The following is a 23148-nucleotide window of genomic DNA, read 5'->3' on the forward strand; positions in this document are numbered from 1 at the left end:
TATTTTGCATCTGTGTGTCATAGAAAAGCATACACTGCAGATTCTCCAGTGTGTTTGCATCTCTCTCTATGGCTGTGGGTAAGTGGGGCATTCACGGTAACTAGGAGCAATAGAGCCATCAGTAAAAATTAAAGAATAAGCCCTAATTTGAGGATAAACTGACACAGGAGCTTTGACAGCAATAACCCGACATGCAGGGGAATTAACCAGGGTATTACTGCTAAACCTGTGGGACTTTGCAGCTTTTGCAGGGGAAACTTAGACATAAAGACCAGTACATGCTGTGACCTTCCCTTTAGGGGGAAAAAAAGAGGCCGAATCTTGAAGCTGGAAATATCCAAAGTGCTTTTTTTTTGGATGCAATATCATTAAACTCTATCAGAACAATTAGTAGCTCCAGCCCCGGAAAGAGAACTAGCAAATATCTTGACATTTATGTGTGTGTGAGTGTGTGTTTGTGTGTTGCGAGGGGGGTGGGCTTGCATTTCCAGGCTCATGTTTTGACTCCAAGTGTCATGGAGACAGAGATTTACTGTGACAACGCTGATGCCAAGTGTTGTACTCCTGCAATGCTTTGCAGAAACATGGCACATATAGCATTCTGACTTTGCACACAATATTCCCCGGGACTTGAATTAAAAATGCGGGGGGAAAAAAATAACCTTGGTGCTCCAAATAAGAGACGAAATGAGGAAAAGATATTTTTTTCCAAAAAAAAGGGGAGCTAAAACCAGAGAACACATTATGTTTCATGAGTCAGCCTCGGACAAAAACGGTGACACGGGCAATAAAAGGATGAGTTTAAGAATATCCTGGAGAGACTGACGGCTAAAACAGTACATTAACGTCAGTCGCTTTCTCTTGTTAGTTTGGGGCTACGTGTGATTTTAAACTATTATGAATTCTGGCCTTGTTATTCAATCCAACTAAGTTCAGCTATTAAAGGGAGCGCAAAGATAAGGAACGGCATGTTTAGATTTAGTTTAAGGATTTGTGATTCCCAACTACAGCGGCACTATTTGGACTATCATCACTATCAAAAGTGTTTCGAAAAACACGCCATTTACTTTGCCTCCTAGTGACTCTTTTACGCCAACCAAACTTTTATAAGGATCACATCATTGCACTCCTGCTGTTTGCCTCATATTTTACTGTTGGCAGCAGTACAAAAAAATATGCCATTTTAGATTGATTACTGGAAGGATAATGCAAATTTGCATATAATAAAAATTAATTCAGAAGCAAGCCATTACCAGGAAAAATATTCAGCTCCGTCAATTGAATTTATCTATTTCCGTAGCCACAGGAAAATTACAAATTATTCTTCATAACATTTCATTTTGTTGTTATTCTGCATTTGGTTATGTTTTGTTAACACCCTCACCTTTTGAATTTAACTTCATGAATAAAACATCACAGAAAAAAGGGGGAAGCGTAACACTAACATTTGATTACTCCCGTATCATTACTTAATTTTAGCAGTTTCCGAGGCCTAACATGCTTTAAAAAACTACAGTTGCATGTATGTGAATGCATCTGTGTGTTGATCGAACACCTTAGTGAGAATAAATGTTATTGCTCTGCTATTCATTCACCACTTTTGTCCCCCTGCTATTGTTAAAGGACTGGACAGCTTAGCTTCAAGCACATCACCCCATAATTGTTCCTCGGTTCATATCTGTCATGACACTTCTATAGGTCTGCAGCCACTGTCACAAACCACAGCCCGCAGCCCCTAATGGGGTCGCTCCATTCTCCCCCCCTCCCGCCTCTGTATCTCATACAACCAGCCTTTGTTCCTCATAGCACCGTAGCACAATCTGGAGATGCCATTAGTGGGGAGGAAGACAGTGATGTTTAGTGACAGCCAACGACGACTCTGGTCAAGAAAAGCGCCCTGGAGTCATCAGAGTGTCATACACACCCATCCACTCTGACTGAACCCAGCCTCGGTTCCTCAGAGTTCACCTTTGTTCTCGCTATCTGGAAAGCAGAAAGCTAATTGCGTGACAGGGGTCGGGGTGGGCATCGCCCACGACAGCCTGAATTGTGCCACCGTGTAACACTGCCAGCTCTTCTTGTCAAACACATTGTAGAGGAATCAGGAAAAAATTTAATAAAAAAAATTTAAGCGAGAGGGGGAGGCACTCATTTTGCTGCAAGTGGCAGTTTTTGTCTTTATGTGCTGTTCATGACTATTGTCATCACATTTAGGGCTGAGCTCAAAAAAACATGCAGAAATTGTGCAAGCGGCTGGGTAAGATGATAAGAGAAGCTACATGGCCTGTTTGGAGCTGATAGCTCAGACTCAGCATAAATCAAACACCTTCTGGCGATTCAAATAATTTGTACAGTATGCATCATATGTTTGAGGGCTGAGGTGGGGTGGGGGGATTGAAGTATTCAGAGTAAGAAAGTATCATGCCTCAGTGCCCCAAAATGAAATGCTGCAGACTTGTCAAATTACATCTTCCAAGCGAAATGCTTAGGCTGTGATTTGCCAGCATTACTGCACTTTACACAATGCAACTTTTACACTGGAAATTAAGCACGTCTGCAGAGTCCACACATTTATCCCACTACTTTCATCACAAATGTAGCAATAGGCTTCACTCACGTCACTTATCTGCGGAATGACTGAAGTGTTGTTTGACCCCTCTGTGGTTACTTTACTTCGCCAAAGCAAACAGTAAAGTCAGCTTGCGGTTAATTTGTGGATACTATCATGTGGAGACAAATGCACAAACCACTCTATAGGCAGTTAATGGGTTTACTTGGCTGCTTCATACTTGTGGGACTCGAGGCCCTACTGTTTGCTTTAGGCGCTGGCAATTTCCAACAGGCTGTGGAGGCGCTCTGCATCAATGCTGGCTTAACACAAAATGGCAGCCTGTTACAGAGCATGGGCACAGATAATGCTTTAGTTTATGTTTGAGGGAGGAGGGAAAAAAAGTTGACCCATGAATCTTTACCAAACTGTGCTACTTAGCTCAGTGCTGGGAATGTGTTTGACTCATATTTGAAGTCTGATCTGCGGTTTTATATAGATAAAGCTGACACAGAAGAAGACAAAAATTGTATTTCCTAATGATCCTGTCAGCTTCTCAGGATCCTGTAATGAGTGAGAAGACTAAGCTATGCCGCTGATTAATAAAATGAAATCTGAAAGGTAAGAAAAGCTCGATAAAGAGGCAAAGCTGAAGGCTGCTGAGGCAAGAGAAAAGAGTCTTTGTAAGATCTTAGAAATGTTATCCAAGTACGGAGGTCCTTTTTTAAACATGGGACTGGTTTGTTTCACAATTTCATCTTGATCCTTTGAACACGAGTGGGACAAATCCGTTCTTACAAATGTGCACGGGGAGGACTACAAGACTTCCGTAGCAGAGTGCACAAAGATAAAATACTTTTTTTTTTCTTGAGCAGCAAATGATCTTCTTAAAATGATTACTCTGCTCTTCTGTGTAAAAGCTTGGGATTTCACAGTAACAATTCTGCAGGAAAATAACTGAAAAATATGTATCTAAGGGGAAAAAGTTTAACAATGACACTTTCAGCAGCAATCTGACTCAGCCAGAAAAGTTAGAGGAAATATCAACACAAAGTCACACCGAGTCCGAGGCCAAAAAAAAAGTAAAATTAAGGCAAACTGCATTTGGCTTTTTGACAATTTAGCCTGAAACCAATCTGTCTGAGTTATCAGTAAAAAATAAATTAATTTTAAATTGTATTGACCGCAGTTCTGCCACACATTACAGGGATGATTCAAAATGAGGTCTAAAGTCTCCAGGATCTTTTTTCTTTAATAACAAGCATGACGTGATGACACATTGCACCTGCTCGCTGTTTTGCTGTGCATGTAGAGAGTGAAAAAAAATTAAAAAAGATATATCCGCTCAACAAAGGGGAGGTGGCGAAGGCTTATAAATAACAGGTTAGAGGAAAACCTTTTTCTGCTGACTTCCCTCCCCTTGATCTCTTTCTCCTAACATTGCAATCTATTCATTTCCTCCTGCTTGTCTTTTAAGACAGTAATGGTGATACAGAAGTGTAATAAGACCTTTAGAAAAATACTTCCCAGTGTCCGGAGACCCCTAAACCCTCCAGAGGGAGACTATTCATGGAGGATTATTGGGCCTTTATTAAGTTGTCATATCAGGTAAGGATTAAGCGGACCTGGTCCTGAACCACTCCCCTTGCAGTGCCAGACCACATTGACTCAGTGGAGCCCCCTGGTGCCACAAGACCCCTGTACGAAAAGACTGAGGGAGTTCATCTAAAGGTCCTGTTGGAAGCTCTGAAACCAAAAGGAATCTATGAAGACTGCAGCTCTCAATCTGGAAGGTTTATAACTACAACACTGGGAATTTTTTGAAGTCTAAGAAATTGTCCGTGAAATTCTGTGAAACACTTCAGTACAGATGAAGGACTTCTGTGTTACTCACTTATTGTGGCTTTTAACAATACAGAGTAGGGCCGGTGTTTTCTTGCTGACACAAAGGAAGACTTTTGAAATTGAAACTCTGAAATTCAACCTCCAAACTGTCTGTGAGTCATAAAACGTCCTTACTCTAGATGTTTAAATGAAAATTTTCTTGTGTACAATGCAGACACATGGTTATTCCTGACAAGATCGGGAGCCTGGAGTTCATAGATTTCACTCCATGTTGGCACAATCAAAATAGCTACAGGAAACAGATCATAACTCAGCATTACATTACTTCACTTATGATTATTTTTACATTTCACAGACATTTTTATTCACAAAACTGTACAGCAGGTCTGCAAAATAAAATGAACTTTAAGGGATATTTAAAATACATCCTCCATCAATTAAAATGCAAAGCAGAAGCAAATCAAGTGCTCCACAATCAGTGCCTGACCACATGCCTACATCTGCCAGTCACAGCTGTTCCCTGCACTATGCTGCTTGAAATTTCCTGGACTAGTCTAGACAAGTAACACTAAGTTAAAAGACAACAAAAATCAAATGTCTGACACAAGCAGGAGGTGAAAAGCTTGTCCCTTGAAGCAGATCAGCATCCGCTGTTTGGAAAGACTTTGGAATTAGCAGAAGGAATGTTAATCAAGAATAAAATGATATGCAAAGAGCTGTAGAGTTGTGTCTGCACCACAAAGCAACACAACTAAGTTATTAAACCCTCCACAAACTGCAGTATGATGAATGCATGAGGCCACAAAACACACAAAAACAATGTAAATCCATCCAGCGTCAATTCAGACATCCATAAAAGCATGTCACCGTATCCACCTGAAATCAGTCCACTACTCCCAGTGAGCAATAAATGTTTCAGGAAAATGGTCAACGTGCAGGACAAAAGCTTTGTTATCCCCTCATGCTGTTATTTTTTCGAAAGTGGCAATATCAGTGCTGTATGCAAAACGCTGTAGGGGACATGTAGAGGGACCTCACAGCTGTCAAGCACGCCGTTTTATTCATATCCATCGTGCAGGTGAAATGAATGAAGGACTTTCTATTATTTGTCTGCAAAGATTAATTTCTAAAGACTGATTAACAGAAATGTAACAACTTAAAAGAAAAATGTAGCACCTTGTTGATTTCTTTGTGTTTATCTTTTTAAGAGACACACCAAATTCATTATTAATTATAATTATTTAATTGTTATTAATTTTAGGTGAACTGGAAGGACCTATTTTGCGCACAGATGTGAAAGCAGTGTTCTGTTAATGCGACAGAGCAAAAAACACATTTTCTGTCACTTAAATCAATAAATAATTCAAAAAGTAATTGTAACCTCAATATCTAGGTAATGCCATTAACCCTGTCAAGGCAGGCGTTGCAGATTTGTAACAAGTAAAAGCTAACAACCTGATTACCCCACATACATATTTTATGGGGTTTTTTTTTTTTACTAAGAAGTACAACTTCAGGTATTCTTTTGTGCATTAGCAACAAAAACTTAATTTGAGCCTGAGAGGTTAAGTTAGCCTCTAGTAACGCTGAAGAACCTTGGATTCTTTGACCAGGATGTGTCCTTCAATATGCATCATAAACAAATATGTAGGACTGCTTTCTTGGATTTGCACAATATCTCTAAAAATAGAAATATCACGTCTCAGAGTGATGCTGAAAAACTTGTTCATGCATTTTGTACTTCTAACCTGAACTACTGTAATTCATTATTATGAGGTCATTCTAAAATCTCCCTGAAAAACCTTCAGTTTATCCAGAATGCTGCAGTGAGAGTACTGACAGGGACAGGAAAGAGAGAGTATATTTGTCCCACATTAGCTTCTCTTTATTGCCTCCAAAATCAAATGTAAAATTCGTCTCTTCTTCAGTATTCTTCAATAATTAATTTATATTCAATAATCCCCCTTCTTATTTTAAAGACCTCAAAGTACCATATCATCTTTGCTCTTGGACTGCAGGCTTATTTGAGATTCCTAGAGTGTTTAAAAGTCTTCAGCTTTTGGGCCCCTCCGGAGGTTTCTTCCTGTTAAAAGGGAGTTTTTCCTTCCTGCTGTTGCCAAGTGCTTGTTCATAGGGCATAGAGTCTTATTATTGGGGTTTTCTCTGTATTATTGTAGGATCTTTATCTTATAATAAAATGTTCCTTGAGGTGGCTGCTGGTGTGATGTGGTGCTATGTAAATAAAACTGAGTTGAGTATTAATGAAAATAATTCTTATTGTAATTTTGGGCGTAATCGTGCAGCCCTACTACACGGCACTTTAAACACATATAAGACATTTGGCAACATTTTGTGACCAATTCCTGTGCGTTTACATGCCTGAGCAAGCCAGAAAAAGGTGGAGATTTAGGCTTTTAAAACCAGCTGCACAAGCCCCTTCTCAAAATCACTGTGCTTCAGAACTGTTATGTTTCCAACTGACTTGTCATCTCCAATTAGATTGTCAAATCTTGGATAACTAAGATGAATAAGACTCTAAAGTGTCTTCTGCTTATGAGTGATGAGATGTTCTGAATTAGGAGGGAAAATTTGCTACTGTGGCACATAAATAAAGGCTGGATGAAGTCATTAGAGAAGCTGTTAACAACATCGTACAAGCCGAGCTTGATCAGAGGCCAGCATACATTCAATCAACCCATAAAATTGGACACCAACTCACATTCATTAAATGACAGCCCCATACAACAAATAACTTTGCATATCCTTGTTTATTGGTCACCAGATGTCTTCCTGCCTCAACTCCATGTAGGTAAATTAATTAAATGAGCAAACTGAACCGAGCTTTGTTGTTTTGACTAAATGTGTTGAACAGTGCCAGCAGTGCCCAAAAGAAGCAACGGCAAAATTACAATCAATAATCTGTAAAAGCACTTTCAAGTCCATAAAAAGCATACTAGAAAATACACATTATTCAGTGTCCAATTAAGCTAAAGTAGCATCTGTTAGGCTGGAGTGGAGGCTGTATGGTGAGATCATGCTGTCTTTGACAAAGGAGGCTGGAGAACCCAATTTCAATAAATCCGCCCACATGAAAATGTAATGCTTATGTCAGCATATACAGTAGTTCCCAAACTTACAGCAACAGTTGGACTTAACTGGCAACCTGTGAGCCAAACAAAGGTACATAAACCTACTGAACAAAAGCTTCTATCACCACATATTGAATCTGTATGGCAACATTTACAGCCTTACGTTTTGAAACTCCTTCCACTGCAGAAGACGGCCCCATTAAAATAGGCAAGGATTACAATCCCCAGCCAAACAAAGACAAACTAAACAATACCCGTTTAGTTTAGTTTATTGCACTTTTACAACTTCTCTCAAACATCCTACTGATTCCTCTATTAGTAACATAATGAGCCCTCAATAGGTGTGCCACTGAAATGTGTTTGGGGAGGGGTGAGGTGAGGTGCAAAGACAGCTTTGGGTGGGAGCAAAGAATGATAATGGATGGGAGATAGGTGTGAGTGAATAGCCCTGAGCTGTTTTTCTTTTAGTTGCCTGTCTAATTGAAAGAGCATGTGCTTCACATTGTGTTTGTGATCGTTCGATTTGTGTCCATTCTTTTACCAGCATCCACATATTGAGCTATTTTCAGTGTTTTGTTTTTTCCCAGAAAATGTTATATTGCTACATGGGCAACATCATATATTTGCAGGTAGCCACTGGGAATCTGGGCATACCAGTAATTCTCAGAGCAGTGTTTAATTTCGAGACCTTTTTCTTTTCTTTTTTTTAATTTAGCACTTGTTTCCTTAGGCTTGATCAAACATTTACCAGTGTCAGTTTTTAAAATGGATTGTAGTTAGATGTTCGTTCCAAGAGATATTGGATCTAATTGCCTGCCAACTTGTAGCTGAGAAAATCCAATACGGGCACGTAATGATAAAGTAAATAGTGCTTACAGTAGCCCAATAATTGAGCAAATGTAGCCAACCAAATGCCATAAGGAGACGAGAACTTCACATGATTACAAGGGTTTGTACCGTGTAAGCTTTTAATATAAAAAGCTGCTTTACATGGGACTCCACTGAACAGAAAAACCATTGACTGATCATCCATTAATCTCTTATTTTAATGGCACCAGTAGGTGATGACCACAGAGTGCTCCAATTCATTACAAGATACTTAATTGATGAAGTGACCCAATATTCTTAAAATATAATTTTTTCTCTAAAGTTCTCAGTCCGACATGTTTTACCATAACACCATGCAGCACTGCATCAATGTCAGGCCTACCCTAAATGATTACTTTACATTATAAGAGCCTACTTGACTAACACTACTAAACCTTCAGCATCCACTCTGCCTGACACACAAGACTGGAAAGCAGTAGGCAATTAACAACAATGCTGGAGGAGAGCTGCTCTGTATTCAGTTTTTGAAATTCAAGTGTCAGTGACAAGAAACTCCAGGTGTGGAAAAAAAAACAAAAAACAAAAACCACACTTTGATTCGACGTGAATGCCTTGTCAGCGGACATTTTAATCCACAGAAGCCGTAATCAAGTGCAATACGTGCCGTAAAAAGGAAGGATCTAGCCTCAATGGAAGCTGTGTTGTTATGATTAATTCTATTGGAGTGAGGAGTTGAATGTGTTTTCCGTGAGCCTAGCGTTCCTGATGGCCTTGCCAAGAAAATCTGCTGCTTAGCTTTAAGCTTTGAATCTGTAATGTTCAGACCTCATTTCACATCGGGAAATGGTTTGTTTGGAAAAAAGAAAAAGAAAAAAAATAGGGGGACCTACATAGATCAGAGAGGTTGTTCGCTCGCTGCTACGCTTTTAGGGTGGATAATAAATGGTTCATGTTTTGTGGGGCTCAACTTGCAAAGAGTAACATCAGAATGATTTTTCAGGTACAAGTGTAAGGGGGAAGGCAACAAAAATGAGGGGATCTGACCTTATCCTTGTGTTTGTTTCTTTACGTTTCTATAAGCAATGTAAGAACCCCCAGAAAATGACACAAGTGACATTTGTAATGTCATATCAATGCTGAATTATTAACAAGTTTACTGCTAAGTCCAGTAAAGCGTAACCTTACTACACAACATGCTGTCTGGGCCTGAATGTGTGCCCAAAGTCAGCGCACTGTTGACTCAGTTGAATTGCTTGCCTGAGGCATTGGTGCCTGGACACATACATATAATTAGGAAAGGTCACTGTGCCTCCTGTCTTGTCAACAAAATCACTTCAAGATGACAAATTCTGGCTCAGGCTGAGCCAGACCTCCCTCAGATACCTTTGTCAATCAAGCGCCAGCAGGGCTGTCTGGGTAGCCTTAGGTGATTTCTAATTATGTCTTTTACATGCCATGCTAAATAGGGGAAAGCATAACAATGAGCCATACATTTGGCTGTAGGTGTGAAGTGAGCTTAAAGTGTTATCTTGTATAATTAAGAGGAAGCTGCTGAAAATTCACAAATAGCAATGGAACAGACACGAAAAAATATATACATAATTTCCTGTGGAATTTAAAATCTTATAATTTATTTGTTTTTTTCAATAATAATTTAAGTGAAAATGGCAGCTTTTAACACAAGACATTAAAGAGCAAATGTAGCATATGTGAAACTTCAGACGCCATAATAAGCCAGAGCTTATTAAAATAAATATCAGAAAGATTTTTGGCTGCCTTACATGCACATACGGTAGTGTTTTTTTAATCTCTCCTGTTCAGGCTTGGGGACTGTGAGAACTATTCCAAAAGCTTCAGTTTGGGTTTGTTTTTTTTTTAAATATAGTTTATGGTGAATTTTAAAAACGGCTTTTAAGTTATTTCCTCTTATAGAAGCCAGCCTAGTTTTAGTTTCTGCTTCTTGACTATAGAAGTTTCTCGCATCTTGGGATCTCACTACATCCAATTCTTGTGATACCCTTTTGATACCAAAATTCTGAAAACAATAAAGTATTATAGTTTATCCTTACATACTGAAGAATCCCCACAAGCACAGCAAATGAAATATGGCAACTGGTGCTTACCTCCATGATAACTCCGCCCCAACTCATTGATAAGGTAGTAAGGGTTGGGTATTGAAGCAGTTTGCAGTTATCACGACTTGGCGAGTGACCAAGGGGTGACGACTAATTTTACAAAACACAATATGTAAAAAAATACTATCAAACTTTGCAGAACAAGGAAGGAAATGCTTCTAATTTAGCAAAGCACCTAAAAGAGTGGCATTGAGATCTGTTTGAAGAATTCAAGTTTAGTAAGTTTCAGTTTAACACGCAAAACATCAAATTATTGACCTTGTCTAACATTAATACACATTACCATTTTTTAAGACATAGCTACACTTTACAATAGCGGGATTTACATAAATGTTTAAGCTAACGTACTGTAGCTAACTTTATGCTAAGTAATAACGTTAGCATAAGATTAGCAGGCTACTCGGCAACAACCGTAACATTTCACCCCGTTTCCTGCCAATATAATGTTAACATTTTAAATAAACAGTCTGCTTTACTTTTTGATAAAGTAGTTTATGCTTAAATATATCAGTATTTAGTTTTGGTAACAAATTGAGTATTGAGAATTGGGTAAGTCAACTACATTGTACATGCAGAATATTCTGATGTTTAGTTGAATACATTCTTCCCTCCATGCAGTATCTGACAGCCACACAACACAAACGCAGAAAATGTACATTTCTGTCGTTAATGTTGTTCTCATCAATTACTGCTCCTTTGTTCTTTAAACGTACCTTTGGTAACTGTGGCCAAAGATCTCCATTTCAACTCCATCTGTTCGCAGAACATGTTTCTAAAACAACGCTGGCTTTTCCATATGTTACTTTGTATACTTAACATTCTGCCTTTAGTCATAAGGTTGTAAGTATGCTTTTCCATAGGAGCCTTTTCTGCTTGTGCTAGACTGCCTTTCAGCAAAAAAAAAAAAAAAAAAAAAGCCCTATTGGCATTTGTGCAAGCAGTTACATTTTTTAAAAATGTGGCCTCTAGCAGCAATGTGAATAAATGTATAGGAATTCCTCACCGTGATTACATAGAAAATTGAGCTATTTAATATGTGAAAACATTTTTTAAAAGACAGAAAAAAAAGAGCCATTTTAACCCCAAACAGATATTTTTTCTGGGCCCTAACAAGGCACCTTGGAAATGCAAACAATGTCATTACTCAGATTAAACAGTGCAGCTTAATTTATACTAGTGCTGAAATGAACTTGCTTATGCTGAGATTTCTGTTCTTTTTAGCAGAGAATAGTGTTAAGTTTTAGCTACAAATAAAGGCCACCATTACTACACTCCTGTGGCAATGAATTAATCACTTCAAGATAATGTTCATGTTCAGAGCTGATATTCAAATCTTAATTACAGCTGTGTTCTAGTTGCTGTCTAGTGTAAAGAGCAATGGGGCATGGGGAACATGCCAAAACGTGGACCTTTGCCTTCTGACAATACAACATCTTCAAGTTCTCCTAACTAAGAAAAAAACAAAAAAAACCCCAAAAACAAACCACAAAACTCAGCTTTTCATAATCTTTTGAGTAAATTCATTTTTAAACCAACTAAACAAAAAGTAAAATTGGTACATTTTAATTGAACTTAAGAAGAAATGTTCCTTTGGAAAGCAAGTAGTAAATTAACTACTTAAATTCTTTTTTTTAATAATGCAACTGCACAAGGCACAAACACTCTTTAACATTATTTCAGTAACACATGGGTCGTGTCAGATTGTATGAAAAACTGACAAATATTATAATATGGTTGGAGGCCTTTCCTGCAAAGGTTCAGTTTTACTTGAAAGTTTTTTTTAATAGATGCTGTTTTTGGACCAAATAACACTCCCCCCCCCCCCTCTAAACCTTTAGTAGCTTTTAGATGCACAGCATTTGCTTGGAGGAACCTGTCATTGCTCAATGTTACCATCAGCTATTATTTCTAATGAGTCCTACTGAGTCAATTAAAGCCTTTAAGACTTAAAAAGCTTAATGAAATTCTGTGACTTCACAGGTACAAGGCTACCCAAACCCAATTATTTTTTTTTTAGTTCATTAAATAAAAACAGCAGCATTTGAAGAAGTGCAAAGTGCTAATTTTTTATTACACTGTTGCAGCACAGATTTCCTTTAGTTCCGTTCAAAACAAACCAAAAAACCCAACAACAAACACCGAAACATGTAATTTCCCTGGGTTGCCACAAACGTGCATACGACTGTACCTGCCACACAGACAAGAGAATTTGAAAAAAATGAAACATTTACACAATAAATTTGATTAAATCTGGTCAAACCTTTTCAACGTGTGACCACGTCAAATGACCTTCACACTGCTTTAAGCTTCCTTTCCTACTGCAAGCTTTACACTCTTTCCATCCAGTCAACTGTGTGATGAAGTGGAAGTGGCTTTCACATCGCTCCCTGGTGGCCTTAGTAAGAAATTATTAATCTACAGCTCTCCATATTGCATTCAGATCTGCTTTCCCCAGCCACCACCTGGCCTGAAGTAAAGGCCAAGAGAGGACCCAGAGGACTGGACAGGCTCTTATTATGAGCTGCACCAAGACACCTCTGGGTTTCTACGCACTTCCTCTGACAGTGACTGATGGCCAATTAACCATTTGGAGAAGAGTATTGATCACCCGGAGAACAGGAAAGACCTGAAAACGTCTCCTAACACACTGCTATTCTCACTGTGCAGTGTTAGCAACCAGACAGTACATCATGTATAGTAAAAACAAATACAGGAAAGCCTTATCACACAAGATTGCATCTCAAGGCCAATCCCCAAAGAGAGTGTTTTCAGATGGGTTTTTCCCATGTATCACTCACACCCGCCCACACAGACTCCGAGACGTCATGTTGGTACCCCTACATTTATTTTCCCGCTAATAGTAATGAAGTGTATTCTCCACAGACAGCTGTTTAAAAATCACACAAATCTGTTGTTGTTCTCCGATTATTAATGGTATCCGTGATGATCAAGCCTCCTAGTGTTACTATAAATACATAAAAACTATTTGATTTCCTCACGCTGAGGCTACATGAAAACCATTTTTCTGAATTTTACTATTACTCTAAATTCCTGCTGTAAATCAGCCCGGCGAAGATTGTCCAACAGCTCTGCTCAGAGCTCCTCTGTGCTACTGACTGGGACACAGCTGCCTCTGACGATGCCTAAACGGGGGTCAGTCAAATCAGTGTGGATAGAAGAGCCTCAGTGGTACTCATGTTCTACTCACATTTAATTTTTCTTACTGCAGATTTGCAGTAAGGGTGCACAGCTCTGGATGGCCCCATCTGTAGTCTGGTTAAATAAAAGTCACCAAAGTCATGGTCAAGAAACTGGAGAATGCAACTACAGAATACACTGGCAGCACTAAAAATGTCGTACTGTGAATAATTTCTGGGATATAAATATTCACGGGTCTTCACATTTATTTTTATTTTATTTTTTATAAACAGCAAGAGAACAGATCAGCATCAAAGGTTAAAGCTCTGTGTTACATCTCCTTCCCCCTCATGATGCAGGAAGTGAGAGACAAAAGTTCCAGGGAAAATAACATTTGATTAGAACGTCCAGGGAAAGACCCGGGATTCAACTTAACAGCCTCTTAACCTTTTCCACCAGCACAGCACCAGCTGCACTCCTTTCCTCATTTCCACCGACCTCAGAGGCGGTGCTCAAACGTTGACACTGGCAAAACTGATGGGTGCAAAGTTAGAATCTGATGTTAAAGGATATGGGAGTGGTAACCACAGGAAATTAACTGATGACTGGCAGATGTAGCCCACAGATTTCGACCACCGTGATTTTCTTCCCACAGAAATTACCACAAATTCTTCTAGCAATAAAACATAACAAGGGGTTATCAAATCTGCCAAAACGTTGGCTGGTTCTTAATAAAGAGGCAATTTCTGCCCCCATAGACTGCTGTTACAGGACAATTAGCAGGAGAAACAACAGTAGAAACTGAGCGCACTCTACAAACTGCTGATACAGTACACTGTCAGATGCTGTGACCTTCTGTGAATTATTGTCCAGGTTTCCATTGAGGACACAGGGTAATCTCATCCCACATCAGGGGTGAAAGGTCAGTTTTATGCTACCTAGATAGAAAACCACAGATACTAACTATGGCGTGCTAAATTTCAAGGAGGGAAAAAGCCCAACTTCAACCCCTAAGTGCTCTCACATACACCTGAATCATAGAAATGGGGTAATTGAAACAAAAGGGCAGAGTTTGACAGAGATGTAGTGCCTTCACTGGGCCTCTGCACAGACTGCAGAAAATAAACCCAAACTCCTCCCCCTCTGTCAGGTTCATCCTCCATGTGTCCTTCCTTTACTCCTCAAGATAGCCATTTGCAAATGATAAGTGTAGGGACACAGCCTGTTGAAAGATAAGGCGCTTGGGAATTTGTCACCAAATGGAGCGTGCTCCTCCGCTGTTCAAAGCTGACCCTTGTTGACGTGCACTGTTTACCTTTTATTCATTCATTCTGAACTATTATCTCAGCCTTCATTAATCACGGTAACTCAAACTGAGAAAATGACTTTTGCGAGACTTGGACAGGAAAGGGATTAACTCATTTCATCCGTTTCTGCCGTGCAAACAAATGATTAAAAGTGAATAATAATGCAATACATTTGATCCGCTCGTTCTCAGAAACAAGCAATCCAGCTTGCTCTGTCATTTTGATATCATCCAATTCAAATTTTGCGAGCTAAATTCATCGCACGCATGTGTACTCCTCAAGAGAGAATTCGTTTTAATTCCTTACCGTTCCCTTGGTGTAATTGCCTCCTCGCTTGATATGTTCTGCATCTGTACATCATGCTAATTTACCGTGTATCAGCAGTTGAGAAAATAATTTTAAACAAAAATTTCCCTCCCACCACTGTTCAAGTCTCCCCCCTTTGTCTGTGTCATTTGTATTCATCTCCCACGACTGCAGGGAACGAAAACTCTTTCTGGTTGTAAATTATCGCTTCCCCGTAAAAGACCATATCCCTGCAAATACATGGCGATCATTTGCCATGCATTAGCTACGGGACAAAAACGAAGTGGTTTTAAATTCCTCTGACCAGAAGGCAATTTCCCCCAATAAATTATGTTAATTTCTGCTTTCGCTCTCCTTATCGCATTCTTTAGTGAGTCAATGAGGAGAGACAAAACTGGCTGTGAGAAAGACAACTCTGGGATGATTCACATTAGAATGATGAGAGACATCTGGCAAGAGAATCCCTTACAATACTGTACTAAGAAACGGGGACTCACAAATTGCTGTATTATGCAACAGACTTGTGGTTGTTGTCGTTTAATGGCCATCCCCTTGCATCAGCACAAGGTTTACACCCCGTGGAAATTGCTCTGAGGTGACTGTTCGCACAACTAGGAAGGTGCTTGATACCAAGTCCCATGCTCCCTCGCTGAACCAGACAACTATCGCTTGGCAACGTTCTCACTGGGCAGATGAAAAACAAACAAATAATTCTGATTCCTGCTGCATGCAGGAACTAACAGGACATTAATAACAGGCAACAGACCAAAGTTTGAATACAGGGTAAAACACAGAAGGAACAGGAATTGGACTAATCTGCAGGCATCCACCTTACACACACACACACACACACACACACACACACAGCAGAAATGCATGTATGCAAATCCTTGTGGAAACACCCTCCCACATACACAAAAACAACACACATGCACCTTGCATACTGAAAACATCAAGTGCTGTGCACACACACGCACACACATACACACACACAAACTGGCAAATCAGAACGGTTCTTTGTTCCTGAGGCTGAAAGCGTACCTACCCCCTCTGTCCGGCCCGTCAGATCACTCACAACACAGTGAAAGGGAAAGTGCTCAGCTAGCTCAAACTTAGATTGACAGGCCTACCTTTATTACTGAGTGAGTTATGTTTCCCTGCAAAAAAGACAAGCCGGCTTTGATACTGACGAATGCCTAGTCAGCTCTTTGCCTCGCTACAGAGGACAGCTCGACTGAACTCGGCCGAGTCTGTCCCAGTCCTGATGTCGAAAGAATTGGCTTCCAAATTACCTTCCGATTCATTTCTGGATCTCACTTTAGCCTTAAAAAAAAAGAAAAAAAAAAGTGGCCACTAAGCTGTGATAGGTGCCTGGAGAGCTGCCTGTACTGACCTGATGTAGTGACAAGACTGAAACATGGAGAGGAGCGGTCTGGAAGGAAATGTGATATAAAAGAAAGACAGAAGAACGGGGAAGTGAGAAGAAATTTCACAATTAACCCCACATCCATCTCCCTCTATACATAATATATTCTCTTCAGGGGTCATGAGAAAGCTGTGAGCCTTATCCAGAAAGCAGTGAGTGACAGGCAGGGAAACACCCTGGTTAGAGCTCCAGTCCATCACCGAGCGAACAAAGAAACTGCAAACACCTTTGGGAATTCAGAGTCTTGAAAATCGACCTACAACCGCCGGTCTTTGGATTGTGGGAGGAAACCAGGGCACGCACAGGAAACCAAATGAACACGGCAGGAACACGTAACCTCCACACCAAAACAGTTTACTGCAAGGCAATGGCGCTAAGCCGCTGAACCACCACGCCACCCATATAGAACCCAGGAACCCCATCAAAACACATCACTTCCAACATGAATCACAAACTGACTTGTAAATGCCAGCACACTGCTACTTACTTAGCTTGATATATGGAGGTCCCTCGAGCATGACTGTTTATTTAATCCTAATATATTCATAATTATACCCTAATTAATGCAAGGGAGGAAAAAAAAGCCCGCTGAATTCATCATCTCGGTGTCCTGAAGCACAAGACACAAATACAGCAACTTTAACATGTTTTGCCTTCCGTCCAAAGCAAGGTTAACAGTTTGGATACGAGCGCGAGGCAAATGGTGTGCGGAAACTCTTGGGTTTTGGATACTCACCAGCAGCTTCCAGCTGCGTGGCACAGTCAGGGTGATATTTAGCATCAGAGGGAATGTTTAAATAAAGTGCTTTAAACAGTCCAAGTGCTGAACTGTGAAATAATGCGTTATGAGCAACAGTGAAATTGACTGCATTGGCTGAATAACTAATGTGGACGTTAGATGGCTGGTTTGATTGTGCACCATGGTGAATATTAGGGGTCAGTGAACAGCACTCGGTTGAGTTGGATTTGTCCAAAACTGAAAGAGGCATTTGCACAGCTGGTTGTGATCATGAGAACATTTTTCCTTTAAAAAAAAAAAATCAATATTAAAAGAGTAAGAGTATCTTATAGCTCATTTTTCGAAAAAGGATTTTGCTGCTGTGAGAAACTTCCATCCTCGGTGCTTTAGTCCACCTATCTTGTTGATGATTGTTTAGTGCATTTGCATGCAATCGGGGAACGTCTGGCCAAGCTACACCATAAAATCTAACTCATCAATGCGAGTAGGTCGTCTACCAACTCAGTAAAGCTGTCAGCATACTGCAAATGCAGCAGGAATGACTCCTGGCCGGAGAGAAACGTGGAGTTGAACGATGCTGTCTGCAGCCAGCCGGAGAGGCTGTGACTACACTACGGTGTCCTCCACACACACACACACAGAGCTCGGAGATTTAATAAGACAATCACGAGGGTGGCGTTACTGAAGGTTGTTTATGTGGCAGGAGGAAAGGAGCGCGACGTTACTGGGCACGAGCTTTTATTGTCCGCGGGCCCCGTGTCTGCCCCAATCATCTTTTTTATTATAGTTCTGATTTCCCCCTCTCTCGGGCAGGTGTAAGCCCCAAGTTACACGACAGCAGGAATAAAAACGCGTGCCATAAACTTCTCGTTGCTGCTTCGAATTTTAAAAAGAAGAAGAAGAAGAAGAAGAAGAAAGCTGGACGAGGTTATTTGGCATTTGTCTGTAAGTTTTAACCTTGGTAGTCACGTCTGAACCCCCCCCCCCCCCCCCGTAACCTTGAAGGTGTAGGCTAATTGACGAGTGCTGGTGCTAGCAAATTAGGGAATAATAACGACCGCCAACAACGTGCGCACCGGAATTTCGACAAAAACACCAGCAAAAAACTTGTCACGTGCAAGCCTTCTAGGTTTTCCAACACACAAACTGTTTACCAGTAAAATAAATCAAATAAAATACAAATAATAAAAAGCCGAAACAGTTTAATTGCAGCCCAACTCACCACCAGTGCAGGTGAAGCCAGAGAGGACGAGCCAGAGCGCAAGGAGTGTGGCGCTGAGCCTACAGCGGACAAAGGGGCCCAGAAGTAAGGGCATCTTCGTGGGTTTTTTTTTTCTATCACCTAAGTTTTACAAAAAGGCAGAGAGCAGAGACGAAACACGGGCACACTGGGCTTTTTAAAGGTCCGGAGAGTGTCCTCTGTAGCACTTCACGCCTGTTCTGTTTTTTCCCCTCACGCCCAAGTCCTTTCCTCAGCACATATCCTCCTGCCGTAGCGTGGCCATCAGTATCCCGGTCGTGCGTCTTCGTTGCTCAGAACAACGCATCACAGGTGTGGTAAATAAACTGCTGCCTCGCTCTCGCCTCCGCGGGTCTTACTGTAGTCTACTGTATTTCTCCAAAAGCAGCTATCCGTTCACAACTCTCCCTCCGTCTCGGAGCCGAGGAGGGTGTTTCTTTGCTTTCTTTCTTCTCACTTTGCTGCCTTCGCGCGAAAGAATACCTTCTCCAAATGCGAAAAGGGAGAGAACTGGCATCGGAGAAAGAACATCTGCTTGCACAGCAATGCTGAAGTGCTTAGAGTCAGGGGAAGGTATAAGCTGCGATGGACGGAGGCGCAAAACCAGGAACGGATTTTGCCTGCACGCTGGGATCGGAGCGCCCTGAGCGCGCCCTACTGCTTTCTCTTAGACAAACAATACATATCTTATAATACGCAAAACTAACCACGCGCTGGGAAAATGCGCATAAAAATGGAAATGATTTCATTCACATCCACGCAATTTGTGTTTTTTTTTTCTTCTTTTTTTTCACATCTTCTGCCTTACATGAAAATGATGGATATGACATTCAGCTATGCAGGATAGGAATCACATGAGTGCTTTGCATACAGATTCACACAAATCACATCTGCATGTCGTTGAGGTTCAGTTACATATGCCTCTGGATTGTCCGTGTGCGTCTGCGTGTGCATCAGTGATGGACAAACATGGGCGAAGAAGCACGAGGATTAGCACTCCCGTGAGAGCGTACACCTGTCAGCAAACTCACACCAGGATGTGACTTATGTTCCAGATAGCTTTTCCTCATTTTCTGGGGGTGTCAGTGGAGTGATTATCAGACTCTTCAGCCGTGCCTTTTACAACGCTGCCAAAAATCGACAGCAGATTATTAATACACTTCAGAAGGGGAGGGGGTGGTGATGGAAGTGGTGGTGGGGATCGTATCTTTGTTTATCCATTTCTCCACTCCCACATACTAGTCAGTAGAGTGATAAGTGAAAGCACAGGACTTGGACCACTGTCTTACCAGCTAATTATGGGGCTCATGCAGATGGATGATTTCTTAGATAGCTCAGCTATTATGCAAACTCATTAAGACCTTCTCTCTATCCAGCATCTCTCGCTAAAGGTCAGAGTCACAGTCGGAATGGCAGAACAAAGCACAGACACATGCACGCACATGCTGAAATAAAGAAAGGCCCTATGGTTCACTATCCACTGCTGACAGGCAGCGTGAATGTGGCGGGCCAGGGAAGGCAGATGTACAGCAGCTGAATGGAAGGGGAATGACTCAGCTTTGGTCACTTGTGAGGTTGTTCGTAATGAACTTTCTCATTCTGCTAATCTGCTCTGAGTCCTATCAGACGCTGCAAGCTGGAGACTGCCTCTTCCAGTCACTGTATATAAATGCACAGTCGGTCATATTATTTTCTTAAAAAGAAGCAGGGCTTGCTACATGTGCTTAAACGAATTATTAGTGTGTTTTCTTGCCGTGGTGAGCAGCTTACCGAGTCAAGGCAGGTCATAACCTCTTCCACAGTCTTCTGGATCCAGCGTCTCTCTCTTTTGCTCCCTCGATCAGACTACAATGAGCAATCACAGCTCTTTGGAGAGTTGACACATTCAGTTGTTCATCGATCTGTGGTGTTGTAATTAATTTTCTCTCCACCACTGGCTTGACTTAGAATATCCCCAGACTCGATGCAGCTTGTTCTCCTGCAGTCAATTGGAAAACCAAGACGGAGCCATCGTTTCTTTTGTATCACCTCGACTGCTTCAGAGCAGCTAGCTTTTGATGGCTTGATAAGAAATAAGGAAACTTGGGCGTGACGTGCTGCTGTTTACAGATTAATAAACTGTTGGGCATCCTTCCCTAAAATTGCACAATTACACTCCCCAGGATATGCACCCTATTAAGACGGAATCACCAAGTCAATAAATATTGATCCGAAGAAGGTGTCCAGTGTGAAATTAATATTATTTATTGTTTGCAAACAACGCAGGAAGTCCCGGGAGGAGGATGCAACGCAGGACCCAGTCTCCCTTTCAGCACCGACTTGTGGAGAGTGAGGGAGGGTGTATCAGCTTCCATCATGACCACAGCTTCACAGCCTGTTGTTTTGTTTATATCAAATTAAACTGCAATGCTACTCTAGAGAGATATAATTGACCACAGTCTCAGATTAAATGACCGTAAAGATCTTAATAAGCCATCAGTGGATTGCATATTACATTGCAAACCACTTATAAGGATGCAGTCCAATGAGAATTAAACTGGGGTTCATATTTGCATGCCACAGCACTTTAACCATTCATTACCATGCAAAAATGACTGTATGGTGATCAATAGTGTATCACTTTAATTAAATATTATTGATATGGGGTTAGGGAAATTAATTTGGAGCCAAATAAGACCTAGTAGTGTCGGAACAACATGTAAGGCCTTCACATCATAACATCTTGAGTGTTTTTCTTTCTTCTTTTTTAAAATATTCACTATAATAAATAAATGACCAACTCCCCCGACCTTAATGAAATCACAGTGAATGCGGCTATACTTAGGGTTCACATTAAAGACGTTAAAGCGCAGGTTATCTACGAGTTCTCTAAAAGCCATCATCGCCGCTGCATTAGAAACACGACTCCTTATTACTGTATCTACTGCAGCTCTCAATACACTAGTAAAAATGTTATGATCTGGATATGCTAGGCATAGCTGTGACTTTGTTTAATTAAATTATTTCACACAAGTGGAGATAAAATAGCCTCCGTGTGATCTCACCACATCTTGTGCAGTTGAGTGAGGAGCAAAACCAAATGAGAGCGAGAAATGGGGAGTTTAAAAAACAGAAGGGAAGAAAGTGAAGTGAAGGGAGAGCGGTGTGGGGGTGGGATGAAGGAGCCCACTGAAGGTCTCTCATTTCAGCAGCACAGACTGCTGATGAAGCTGAACTTCCAATATCCCACCACTTCAGCTCTGATGATTTCTCAATTTTACAGATATGGCCCGAGAATATGATTTGATGAAAATGTAAAATGGGATAACCACCAAATCATATGAAATGGGCCACATTTTATTCCATGACTATAAATCAAACGCAGACACTCCAAAAATTAAAGTTGATTTTGTGTTTTTGATTCAAAGTACACCTCTCCCGACTCGGAGGAATCGAGATATGTGCCTCAAATTAAGATTATCTGTCATGGAGATTCCCCGCACACTTTGTAAGTGGAAGGACTCGATTGTTAAGAGAAAGCCCGGCAATTTTGACCGTAGAGTTGTTCCAAAAGAGAATTTATTCATTGAATGTGTTTCCATCCCAAATAGATTCTGCCTAATCTAAAACAGTGCACGAGCGTTTGGAAATATATGATGATTTCATTTTCTTTCAGTCTCAGGGTCATAAATAAATTTGCATTCTGTCAGCAAAATGGGCTAACTGACTTGTAATTCATCAAACCCACTGCTCAGAGCTTAAACAGTTCAACACATGGTAACCTATTTTTGTGGGTTTCTTTTTTTCGCAGAGTTGCCTCGCAGCTGTGTGCTCTCGTAGGTGAAAAAGAGGGAAAAAAGGCACACTTACATTTTAAAAACCTCATGCAAAATAAAATAAAGAAGAGAAATTAACACCGACAGTGACACACTTCAGGGGGCAGACTTTCATTCTGAAAGATGCATCTGTATAAGGAGCTGATTGCAAATGTTAACAAAGCCTACGGTATCTAATCACGTCCGAATGAACGCGATTTGCCCAACAACGCCCAAAAACAGGATGTGCGTTCATTCTTTCCACTTAAAATAGTTTATACCAATACAAAATTCTTTACGCTTGACAAAGTATGAGATTACAGCTTTACTGGAACGACTTCAGCAGACAATGGGTGACAGTAAAAAGTGTCAGACGGAACGTTTTTTCCCACAAGTTTTTTTTTCCACCCATCTACATTTCATTATTCTCAAAAAAGCAAAGGAAAAAAAAAAGATTTCCTGAAGTGTGCTTCCTGGACCGACACTCTTGTTGTCACAATGTCTAAGCGTGCATGGGAGAGGAGACTTTGAATGATGTTGAATGTTTTATGACTCCCTGCTTTTGTGTCAGTCCTTTGGAAAGCTGCTCTGAGACTCTGATAGGAGAACCTTGCCTAACACAGCTGAGTGTGACAGCGTAATGTGGGAATAACACACAGACCAGCCACACTTCCTTTCAATGTGACTGGTCTCAAGACTAAGAAAATGTAACCTGAAAACATATTAGGGTAAAAAATTGTGGATCTAATTTAA

The 23148-nt window shown here is 40.7% G+C and overlaps 1 protein-coding gene across 3 annotated transcripts in view; it reads right to left on the reverse strand.

Annotated features, from left to right (window-relative positions):
* The window catches only part of unc5a (unc-5 netrin receptor A), a 160569-nt gene extending 141420 nt beyond the window's left edge, over positions 1–19149 (reverse strand). For all 3 annotated transcript variants that reach the window (XM_085421966.1, XM_085421961.1, XM_085421955.1), the window contains exon 1: positions 18584–19149. In XM_085421966.1, the coding sequence (XP_085278092.1) occupies positions 18584–18677 (94 nt within the window). In that variant the 5' untranslated portion in view covers positions 18678–19149. The remainder of the gene's footprint in view (positions 1–18583) is intronic.
* Between the last annotated feature and the right edge of the window lie 3999 nt (positions 19150–23148).

This window comes from Rhamphochromis longiceps, linkage group LG2, assembly GCF_057381845.1.
Source record: "Rhamphochromis longiceps isolate RC_006_pf linkage group LG2, R_longiceps_female_GT1.1, whole genome shotgun sequence".
Lineage (NCBI taxonomy): Eukaryota > Metazoa > Chordata > Actinopteri > Cichliformes > Cichlidae > Rhamphochromis > Rhamphochromis longiceps.